The following is a 12209-nucleotide window of genomic DNA, read 5'->3' on the forward strand; positions in this document are numbered from 1 at the left end:
TACAAAGAAAATAGATTTCACTTGATCTGTGCCCACAGTTTGCGACTGGCTGTCAAGGCTGAGGCCATTTCATCATGTTTCACAAATGCCGTTCCGCTTTTGCAACTGCTCTCATGATCAATGTATGTGCACCGAACAAAAAAAAAAAAAAAAAAAAAAAAAAAAGACTTGTTAGCTCAGTACCTGCGTCATTAGATACTCAAAGGTGCACCAGGGTTTACTGCACTGGACGTGATTAAAGGAAGTATCGAACCATCCCTGGAAGAGAGTGCTATTGATTGGCCCATCTACCAATCTGCAAGAAAGCAAGAAAAAAAAAAAACCCTGAAAACTGACTATTTCCCATTATGTTAAAATTATTCCTTGAAGTTTCTTTCTGGGCCACATTGCCAAAACTTCTGTAATGCTGTAATGTTGCGATTAGACGTGATAAAATAAAAAGTTTTGCCTCTTGACAGGATATAAAGGAGGGCCTCGGGTATCAGAACAAAGCAATAAATCCCATTAGCGCACCTGTGAATATAAAATGATCGCATACGACTGATTAAGCGGCTTTTCTTGGTGAAAATATGTCATGTTTCTAATCGCGGCGTCCTAGTTGGAGCTGCTATGTGAAGACAGAAACGATACCGGCGCTCCGTCTTGTCCTAACCCCCCCCCCCCCCCCCCCACCCCCCCACCACCGAACCCCTTCTGTGTATGTCTGCCACAGCTGGGATCCTTTAGTCCTGTCTGTTTGGATTATATAAGGGTCGAAGGCAGCCTGGGCATTAAGATAGCGTCTGACTTGGGCCTCGCCTTTGTCTGGACATTTAATTCCAGCTCAACGTTTAGGGAATGATTACAGAGGAAAACCCTTGTCGGGAACTGTGTGAACGAATGCTCGGCCTCTGGGTGTGATGATTTGAACAAGGACAAAAACACTCAAGCAGGCAGGAAGAGGGGAAAAAGGAAATACTTTTGGCTTATATTGCTTTGCCTCGGTGACCTTGTATCGCTTTAAAATCGTCCGTCCTTTACCAGTGGTCGGGAATCACTGCTTTCAAGCACTCGTATGTAAACAACACCTTGGAAATCATTAAGGTGCTACACTGGCTTGTAAGAACCAGAATACAGTGGTACCTCTACTTACGAAATTAATTGGTTCTGGAAGAAAGTTCTCAAGTAGAAAATTTTGTAAGTAGAGACGCATTTTCCATGTAAATGCCCTAATCCGTTCCAAGCCTCCCAAAATTCAGACATAAATGTTTTATAAAGCATAAAAATGCATCAAAACATGTAATGAATACATGTTACAATTAGATTATTGCACAATAAACGAGAGTTGTGCATAATGTAAAAAACAAATGTAACAAACAATGTAATTTTACCTTTCGTATCTAGAAATTTCTTTCGTAACAAGAGGCAACATTTTCCCGTTGAGGCGTTTCGCAACTCGAAAATTTCGTATGAAGAGACGTTCCTAAGTAGAGGTTCCACTGTAGCTGTCTGTCATTTGCACGACATCGCCATACAAGCGACTTGAGCGGACCGTAACTTTGGCGAGCCAGCCAGGAGGCCTTTTGTGTTGTGTTAGCGCTACGATCAGTACCAATGTCACTGCACACGGTTGTGGCCAGTTGTTGTAACACGTCCTTTGTTTACGACACAGATTCCCGTTTTCATGACATGATGTGACCCAAATTTTTACGTAAATCCAAACGTGTCGTAGTCAATAACTCACTTATGTTAACGTATGAAAAACACTTCTAAACCTTGTCGTTTCTAGTTTAGATTTGTAATATATCATTTGTGACACCAATCCTAGGACGTATGTGCACAAACGTAGACAATATACAGTGACCACCTGCCTCCAAGTAGCAAAACAAGTTTTTTTGTTTTTGTTTTTTTGCATTCATCTGATTAAAGTATTCAGCCAAGGAATAACAGCAGAGCCCTCATTCTCCACAACTGCGCCTCTATGTACGTTTCGCCGCCGCCTCACTTCATTGCCAAAGCCCAAATCGTATTTGCAGCCTTCAAGAGTCAACAGCAATAAGAAATCTTGTCATCGACTCGCTGCGTTTCATGCATCGCCTCCGCTTCTCGGCAGTTTATTTTGCCAGCCGGAATCAAGGATGTTGTTTTCTTCCTACTAAGCATCCTTCTCGCGATTCTCACGTCAGTCTGTCTCTCTCCTATGTCTGGCCTCCTCCCCACTTCCACTGCTTTTATTTTACTCCCCCCTCCCCGCTCCGACCTCACTAATGCACTTTTTTGTTCATCTTCAGTTCTTTGATGCTCCCCATACACCTGCACTGTAAAATCAACTTTGTCTGCTTGTCTCACCTGTGTACAGAAGATACGCACCTCTCGCTTTGGTGCCATCTTTCCCGATCCCACCACCCCCTTGCCCCCAAAACCCGCCGGTTCCATCCTCCTCTCACATCCCTCTCGTCCCTCTTTGAAGTCGTCAGAACCCGATTCGGAGCAGCGTGCCGCTCCAGTCAGCTTTTATCCTCACAAAGAGATGGCGGGTGGGGTGGGGTGGGGTGGGGGGGGGGGGGGGGGCAACATATTCAGACCCTGCTGCAGTAGAGTCATCCCTCCTCCTGTGTGAAATGATTCACTCATGACTCATAGCTTTATTGGGGACTCGAGCTAAACAAAAACAACAACAACAACATTGGATGTGTTGTTTTGCATTCTGGCTGTTTACAACTGTTACGCAGAGTGGCAACCTGATTTTCTTCCCCTGCAGCTTTGCACGACTCAGTAAGATGTTGATCTCCCTCAAAAGGATTCCACTCGAGAAATCCTTGAGAACTAACGAGTCAAGCGGGGTACGTACGTACCGACAATAGAGCTAAATTTGACCAGTCTCCCTCCATTCCTTTCCAAGTCGATAAAGATTCGGTTATTTGGAGATTATCCGGAACGGTTATCATGTTGGGTGTTGTAAAAAGAGTCGTAAACGTTAAACCTACTCAACGCTGACGATCGCAAAAACTTGTGCGTGGTTCATTAAGACTTGTACGCGCTACCGACTCTGTGATTGATTGAGAAAGTGAGCTGAATCTTGCGTGATAGCCAACAGACACGTGGGTTGTTTTGCGTTTGTTGAATAAGTCTCGCAAGTCAGTCGTTTGCAAATTAAATGAAGAAACAAAAAGCTGTTAGTCTAGCTATGTCTACTTCTTCGACTACTGTACCACTCTTTCTTCTTCTTTGTACAATTGAGTCCTAAGTTTTTAGTCTTTGCTCTTGGGGACCCGAGGCCCTGGAGTCCATTTTCATGCTCACCACGGTTGTGTCGCTATGCTTGGGTCTTCGCTCCGGTCACTTGAGAAAATTGTATTTTTCCGTCTCAATGTTTACTCTTGTTCTCATCTGGACCTTGAGGACTCGGACTTGACTTGGATTCTGACCTTTGTGACTCAAACTTGACCTTGACTCGATAAAGGTGATATTTGACGACAGCCCTGCCAACATCTTGGAAAGATCTTAGGAATTAAGCTGTCTTTTGATGGTTTCAATTCGATCCCTTCACATGCCAAAGCCAAGCAGAGAACCAAAAACAGAGCCACTACTCAAACATAACAGAGTACCCAAAACAATGACAGCAAACAATCTTGAACTGTGAAGCCCTCACACCTTCTTTACTATCAAAAGCCTTTCCACAGACAGAACCTGTTCATGCCGCATAACGCAATACATTTGAGACAATGCATTTCATGAGGAAATGACTACCCAGTGTCCCATTAAGGTGTTCAGTTTTACCATTATAATTGAGACATTCCTTTTGGCAAACACTCCGGGACTGAATTTGCATAACGCTGCGCCTGGTTCAAGTCATCAGGAGGCACGCAAACACTCACAGCTTGCAGGTTAAAAGTAGCCGAGCGGCTTCCACCCGCACCCGACTGAGGCTCGCAGCTACGCGCTGTTAGCTCAGCTTAGCGAGCACACCAAAGCCGGAGTCCGGAGTCCGCATGCTGTTGCTGCTTTCTCATCTTCAAATGTGGCGCCGGGATTGTGATGGATCGTTTGGTTAGATTCATTTGCATTTATTGTTATGTGTTGTTGGTGAGCGTATGGTCAAGTATATAACTAAAAGGTAAAAACGTTTAACGGTATTGACACTGATAGTGTGATCTCATCATTCGTTTTGGAGTTCGATTGATATTTGCAAGTAATGCTTATACTATAGCCGAGCAGTCTTAAGTGGTAATAACAGTGCTCACCACTAGATGGCAGACATTGTTCACCATCGCCTCCAACCCCGACACTTATATGGTTTCCATCCGCCTATTTTTATTTGAATTTTCAAGAATTGCGAAAAAGTAACTGAATGGAAGCGCCAGAAATTCGGGGGGAAAAAAAGGCTCAAATTTCGCAAATCAGTTTTTACGCTTGGAGAGGGGTGGATTTTGAAGTGTATCTAAAAAAAAAGTAAAATGCGCAGATTTTGGTTATGGAACCAGCTTTTGCGAATAAGCATCTAAAAGATGTCTCACATACGTTTGTCGTCACAAAAAAAATGGCGGATGATAAAGTAAGATATGTTTGGGGAGACACAATTCGTTTTAGAATTAAAGAAAAAAAACATTTGTGCACATTTAGATCAGTAATCTGTCCATTTTGCGTCTTGTGGCAGAGAGACGCACTTTTATGCCGTCATCTCGCGGCGCAGTCTCTTCTCACCAGTCGCAAAAGAAGAACCGATGGAAACGTGCATAAGTCGCATGTCCGTTGTGCGCATTGTCACAAAATTTACCGAAGAATTTCGAAACCTGCATCAAATCAAAAGTGAGTGGTCAAGAAAACGGTGGCTTTAAAGACTGAATTTAAAGACAAACCTGCCTAGTGCCTAGTTTGCTTTGAGGCGCTACTAGCCATGAAAGATTTCAACCTAAGTCGCCATTAAAACGCCAATCACAAAAGTTCAAAAACATCAACAATTTTTTATTTTTTTTTTTAACCAGAGAAGTGTTGCCTCTTTGTTTTTAGTGCATGAAGACTCACTAAAGGTGTCGTCCAAAAACATGGATATATTCAACGATTCAAAATTTTTGTCATGCAAGTCCTATGTGGCACTAATGAACAATTGTGGCCCCCTCTATCATTTAAGTTGTCCATTCTTGATTTACATAAGCTCATGACTCACTTGTTGAGTCATATTTGTGTCAATTTCTTTTTGAATTTGAAGCTCAGTGTGTTGCCTTTTTTAAAAAAAAACCAAAAAAACCCAAAAAAAACCATTACACTTTGTTGCTAATGCATGCATTATGTCGTACTAGTAATGTTTGAGTTTATTTCAACTCCTATGCCAAAATAAAATGCACCTCCATTATTTTCCTTCTCTATGGTTTGTGGAGAGATTATTAGCAGTGATTGCCATCTCCTAATTAACCTTCAATACAATTCTCCTGGATATGAACATTGACAAAATGATCGCATCTTCCATTCCCATTTCCCCGCTGTGCTGAAATAATTCTTATCTGAGTTTGTACAAACAAAACGCAAGGTCAAAGTTGCAATATTTTTTTCTGGCTTGAATAATTTCACAAGGTATTAATTTCCCTTGTGTGCAACGCGGTCCGCATCAGATGTGAGTGCATAAGGCAAGACAGACAGGATATTTACCGGCTGATTCCAGCAAGACAAAGCAGATGGCAACAATCGACAGTTGATTAAATTCTGGACTCATTCGCTTGAAATTTGATGGAATGACAGACAAATGACAGATTGGTTCACTGTGGACGAGAGGTGTTGCCCTATCTCTCACTTCTTGTGCAATACAACACGAAAATGGCCAGCAAATATTGAATCTATGTGAAATTAGAACGCCCACAAAGAGATTTCTGTGCTGGTGCGTCGTCCGGTTCTCTGGATGCCATGATCGCTGTTTTAACACGTAATTGCGGTCATTGTAAAGATTTGCGTTTAGCGTACAGGCTTGCACTCATCGCGCACGGCGGTTGTTATTATTGTACATGATTGCAGTTTGTGCACATTGTTGCAAATAGAGCACACGATCGTGCATTAATGGTCTCGTGCAATGCCAGCAGGCTCGCTGCTTTTGTACAATGTTGGCAGTATTGCATAGTGTGGCTCTGCTATTGGTGACATTGTGGTAGCTGATGGTTGCTTTTTGCACTAGGTTGGCAGTATTGTTTAGCGTTGCTCTTGTTGCATGTACAGCGGTCCCCACAAAAGGGCGAACCTATCCTCTGTTATTTGCTGAAAATCTTACCCATTCACCCTTGTTCCGGAGAAAGACCAGTTAAATAAAAAAAATAATAATAATAATTAAAAAAAGAATTATCTTTTGATATCTTTGATATGTTGATGGTAGGGCTGTGCAATTAATCAAAATTCAATTACAATTTCAACCATTACATTCCACAATTACAAAATCAGCATAATTAAAAAAAAAGAAAAGATTATTAATACTAGTTTTTGATTTGTTTGAGTTGTTTAAATCTATACATTTGCATCCTTTTAAAAAAAAAATGTAAATAACTAATTCAATGAGTTGTTTCATCCGAAAGGAACTTGCATAAAGAATTGAATTTTATGTTTTTTTTTTTACCTTTTAACATTTTCCTTTTTTGTAGCAAATATTAAATAATCGTGTTCATCGTGATTTCAATTATTACCAAAAATAATCATTGTTAATATTTTCTTCATAAATCGAGCAGCATTAGGAGAAGGGTTATTTTGTCAGGCCGTAGCCCTGTCTAATGGAAAAGTAGTGCAAGTAGTTCAAGTCTTGGTCACCAACACTTAAGCTTGTTGTTCTTTTATTTTTTTTTAAGGACAGCAGCAGTTGAATATTTTTAGAATCGAGTTATTCGACCTATTACCTAAAAATTGATTTTGCATTATTCAACAAAGGTTTGTAGGAACAACTCTAATTGAATTACATGAATTTTTATTCATTGCCCCACACTGGCATTTTGCTCCTAAAATTGCAGGTATTTTTTTTTTTCCCCATCTGCTCGCGTCTGTGCGACCAGAGAATTTGCTGATTTTGTTTTAAATTAATATTCTTGGAGCCCTGCATTAACTCAGTTGCCTTTAACTTTACTAAGGTCAAAACATTTATGCAAAAAAATTTGATAATGCTTATTTTAGAATAAATTATTGTGTTTAAAAAAACACAAGGGAAGAGGACCTTGAGAAATATTAAATCGCATTTTTCAAAACTGTAATCCATATTGTAGCAAAGATTATGTACCACACTTTTGTCATAAGCAGTAAAAAAAATAAATACAAAATAAAAAATAAAATCATTTTTTGCATCCATCACTTTTGTCAACCTTTTCAAGTGCTTTTCAACAGCATTGTAGAACCACTCCAGAAGTGACTGACATTGTGAGGTGTCCATCATCTTCACTGCTCCATCGTACAAAATGTCAGAGTGCCGACGCATCCTCCTAAGTGTTTGTGTGCGCTTCTTCTGTCCTTGTTGGGTCTCTGCAGATGGGGGGGGGGAAAAAAAAAAAAAAAGGCAGAATGTCAGCCTGCCAGCATCCAGCTGCTTCTTTCTTATTGCTATTCAGGACACTAGCAGCCGTCCTGAGCGTCTGTCGCACGTGCCAAGGAGGAATGTGGGGAAATGAGGGATGGAGAGGAGGGAGGAGTTGAGGAGTAAGCCCCCCGCACCCCACCTCTCGTATCTAAAAATAGACCGCATCTTTGCTTCTTTTCTATTCACAACACACCTCAGTTTCCATACTCAATTCTCTGTGTTGCTCTCGCTCGCTTCCTTGTCGCGCTCGAGACTGTTTGGTCAGGGTAAATTTACTCCCTGGTGTCCAATGAGGAGACTCCGCAAATGTACAGCCGGACACTTTGGACACCGCTAACAAGCTCGGCTTGGTGACGGATGAACTCAACTGTACAAGCGAATCGAGTTCCATGATCTCAGTCGGTGCACTTGAACCAATAAAAATAATGACAGTAATGGCTCTCAAGGTGCAAATCCTCGATAGCAGTGCTTCTCAAATAGTAGGGGGGGCGCGTTTGACCTCGGGGAACATGCTTTTTTATTTTTATCATTATTATTATTTTTTCACTGTCTTAGAAAAAGTGCAATTGCACCTCCACTACATTAGGGGGCAGTGGCGTTCTCATTGGCAGAATGCGCGCTGGGAGCAATCGCTCGGTGGTGTAGGGGTTTTGTTTGCACTGGACATTTTAATAAAGTAAAAAAAAATAAAAATAAAATAAAAAAAACTATGAATTAACAATGCTTACTAAATTTTCGAACCTATATACAGTACAAGATATGTTACATAACATACTTGCAAATATGTTCACATGTACTTGTAGGCTGAACGCTAAAAACGTTTCCCGTTTTTTTTGTGGCATTTTTTTTATTTTTTATTTTTTTTACCACAGGGTACTGACGTGCGCATGAGCAAGTAAATAAAAAATGCTATTACTATTATTATTATTGGCCATTTGGCCTACATTATACCAACAGTACAAAGTACATTTGAACCGAACGTATTCACAGATACGTTCTAACGTACTGTATTACCAAGTACAAATACGTATAAACAAAATTTATTCACGCTCTATTTTGGAAGGGAATAAAACTTTACCTCCGAATCTAAAGAAGAATCAGCGCTTCCTTTATCTACTAATTTATGATCATGCTGTTTGAGTGATGAAATCATGGTGGGTGAGCAGGCGGGATATTGGCTTTCAGTGGATTATGTTCCAGCACATGGCCAACCTTGGCTTAGTCATCGCGCCCACTGCCCGCCCACCAAGATGATGAGTGTGTGTGTGTGTGTGTGTGTGTGTTGTATGCATGAGAATTAAAGAGAGGTCCTGCCCCCAGGAACACTATTGCACCACCTGCCAGCACCATCAGATCATCCGTTTTAAAAAAAAAGAGAAAGAGAAAGTTTAGAAAGGTGAATGTGATGAAGGGTTCAGGGAAGCAGACATCACATGATTGTTTAAAAAAACAAACTGCATATTAAACGCAATCAAAATATTGAGGGTAAAAAAAATGTTTTTTGATTATTATTTATCGCTAATACAGCGGTACCTTGACTTGCTCCCCAACTTACGGGTTTTTCCAAGTTGTGACCCTTTGGCGGGTTGATATATTTGGTTTGTGCCGTGAGACAACACTTCAGGTACATATTGAGCTTCAGATATGTCGCCACTTGAATGGAGTCCAGCTCCTGACATCACTCACTCGGTCACACCTCTTAAGAGGCACACATTCAACTCACAGATTATGCACCGCACTGTTAAAAAAAACAAAAAAAAAACGTTGGGTAACTGCACACCAAGGAAAACCGCAAAAATTTTAAAAATGGGCAATTCCTCGAAATATTTTCAAATTTTGCTGATGTGAAAATTGGCTTTCCTGTATTTCACAACAAAGAAATAATTTATAGAACTAATCATCCTTTCGATTGTCTCCCAACTTAAGGACAGAAGTAAAATTCAAATAACATTGTTGCCATAAATTTAGATTTGAAAGTTGTTACAACTTAAATTACAGTTTTTTACATTGCAGTTTCTCACAGTAGCGTGGAACTGCCAACGTGGAGTAAACATTTTTGCCTGGCAAATAAATTGGGTGTATTTCACCAAGCAGATTTAGTGAGAAACGCGGATAAAGAAAACCTGAAATGTGGGAAACTCTGCGTCTTCTGTCCCAGATAAGGAGGTAACTGAAACCAGATGATAAGAAGGAAAAAAAAGCTTTTTGTTTTTGTTGGGAAAAATGCTGCTTTTAAGCATTTAGCCTCCCACTATGTTCGAACGCATTCTCCAACACATTCAAACATGTTTGCAAATTGCTATTGCGAACGTATTTGAATACATTCGAACAAATAGTCTAAAATGTTTACTCCACATTCAACTCCATAACCAAAAGTGAGCGTTATTATCTTTGCAAGGGCAGAACTGTTGGTACATCTTGTACACTGGATCTCACTGGCGTGTGCCGGCCTCCCTAATGAAGTGACATGCTGGGAGCATGCTGTGATGACGTGGGTGTTAGTCACACATTGCTATAGGACGTTTGGATGGGGGGGGGGGGTCACTTTTTTGCCAGCTGTTGTCTGTGTGAGGACAGGCTGTGATTACAAAGGAGAGAAGCCACAGCGTGAAGACAATCATCACAGCACGTACCGTAAAATATAACAGGCATGTAAGTTGGGCTAAAAGCGGCAACATGATATAAAGCGTGGTACACACGTACTGATAATTGGGCCTAATTTGACACCGATTCCTCCATTTCCAATAAAAGTCAGCAAAGGTTTGGATTATCAGGTGTGTCTGAAAGATTATCCTGATTGATAATCCTGTGGTGTGGGTAAAACTGACCCTTTTTTGGACCCCCGGCTTGGGAAAAAAAGTCTACGAAGCGGCCTGCCAATTTGGAAGTCTCCTTTGAGCAAATCAGTGTCAAATAAGGACACATTCCCATGTTTAACCAGGTAGAAGCAAACCCATCTCCCATTTCCGATTCAATGCATGCCTCGGTCTCTCCAGTGTGGAGATTGCTCCCTGGGGAGGGACAGTCCGACTCTGGCAGTCGGGGACATATTGCACGTCCTCCTGCTGCTGCTGCTGCTGTACGCCAGGGACGGACGGTGTGTCTCTGGGGGATAGCGAGCAAGAAGGAAAGAAGGGAATTGAAAAGGCTGCACAGTTGATGGCAACACCGAGGGGAGAGACCGACAAATTCAGTTGCGTGAGCATGAATTCAACACGGCGACTTGCGCGAAGAAATGCTTCAAAGACCTTAATCAAAAGCTATGAGAAACAAAGCACAGCCTTTAAACATGATTTGAAAGCATCTATGCTGGGGGCTGACTTCACTTCCGATGGCAACTTATTCCATTTGCGTGCAGCATAACATCTGAATGCTACTTCACCATGTCTACTTTTGAAACCTGAGCCTCCACTAATTGACCTGAGCAGAGCAAAGTTGATGTCTTGTCCTGAAGAAAATATCGACAAAACAATTTGCTTATTACAGTGCCTTCTTTTTAAATTCTACACTGACACAGTCTCATAGGATTTGTGCTCTCGATAAGGTGATCTGGAGTCAAGACTGTATGTCCCAGATGACCTTGGGCAAGAGAGGGAATACACCCATATGCCCTCACAGTATGTAAAAAAAAATAATAAAATCCTTCAGGTTTTATTGATTTGAAAGCAAAACTGGAGCAGCGTGGCATCGGCGTTCCTTGAAAACATTACATTCCAGCACACGGGAATAAATTATAGCATTGGCAAAACCCCTTGTCCATGGAGCTTATTAAACTACTTTGCTGACAGATTTAATCAAACTGAATATTATTCGCTGAAAGGCAGAATTTTTGAATGCTGAACAAATGGCAAAGAAAACGGTTTACAAGGCCAGCTTTGATGCTGCCTGAATTGAGTTTGATCCGAGTTCACGCATTATCGTAGAAATTGTGTTTGACGTTTAAGACTGATATTGCTATAATATTTTTAAGAAAAATTGAGTCATACTTTAGAGATTCAAGGCATTTGGGAGTTCCACCGTGCACATAAAAATTGGACATGAAGCCACTTACTTACAATATTATCATTTAGAGTCCTGTTGGATTTCATTGAGTCAGAATTCTATTACACCTGCATTCATCTGTGCGCAATTGTCCTCATTGTCCAGAGCTCACAACAAAAGTAGACAATTGCAGTGTATTTAAGTGCACACCTGACAGCATAACACGCACCCCGGGAACCCAACAAGTCACCACTGCAAAAAAAAAAAAAGACCACCAAAAAAAAACAACAACCCCACACTCCAGCTTTCATCCATTAACGAATAAGATCAAGCCATTAAAAGGCTTTCAGTCACACCTCGGAGGAGCTTTTCCGAGCTGACGAGGCATCATGGCTGACAACATCCATTTGTAAGCGTCCGAAGAAAGCCTCTCACTGTCCATCAGACGTGTTTACGATAATGCTACTGCTATCAAGAGTGTTTAACAGTGGCATTCGCCTTGTCTTATCACTCGCCTCCATTACCCACTGAACCTGCCGCACATCAACAACTTTTTTTTTTTTTTTTTTCACGCCGTTCTGAAACACAATCACGTTGCTTGGTGGGGGTTCAGCGGTGAGGCTTTCTCATCTGAAAAATTCTTACATGACTGCAGGAAGGATGAAGTCGTGAAGCGCAAAAACGCCGCGCCAGAGATGCACTTTGTCTCCAG

The 12209-nt window shown here is 41.2% G+C and overlaps 2 protein-coding genes across 6 annotated transcripts in view; one reads left to right on the top strand and one right to left on the bottom strand.

Annotated features, from left to right (window-relative positions):
* LOC144001700 (ubiquitin-conjugating enzyme E2 D4-like) overlaps positions 1-12209 on the bottom strand; it is a 61848-nt gene that overhangs the window by 19366 nt on the left and 30273 nt on the right. The window contains exon 3 of one of the 3 annotated variants that reach the window (XM_077496242.1): positions 7305-7461. The exons of the other annotated variants lie outside the window; for them this stretch is intronic. Coding sequence (XP_077352368.1) covers positions 7305-7417 — 113 coding nt within the window. The 5' untranslated portion in view covers positions 7418-7461. The remainder of the gene's footprint in view (positions 1-7304; positions 7462-12209) is intronic. 3 annotated transcript variants of the gene reach the window in all.
* Positions 1-12209, top strand: part of rgs7a (regulator of G protein signaling 7a) — a 61788-nt gene that overhangs the window by 15898 nt on the left and 33681 nt on the right. The gene's annotated exons all lie outside the window — the stretch shown is intronic.

The sequence above is a fragment of the Festucalex cinctus genome, chromosome 14 (genome assembly GCF_051991245.1).
Source record: "Festucalex cinctus isolate MCC-2025b chromosome 14, RoL_Fcin_1.0, whole genome shotgun sequence".
Lineage (NCBI taxonomy): Eukaryota > Metazoa > Chordata > Actinopteri > Syngnathiformes > Syngnathidae > Festucalex > Festucalex cinctus.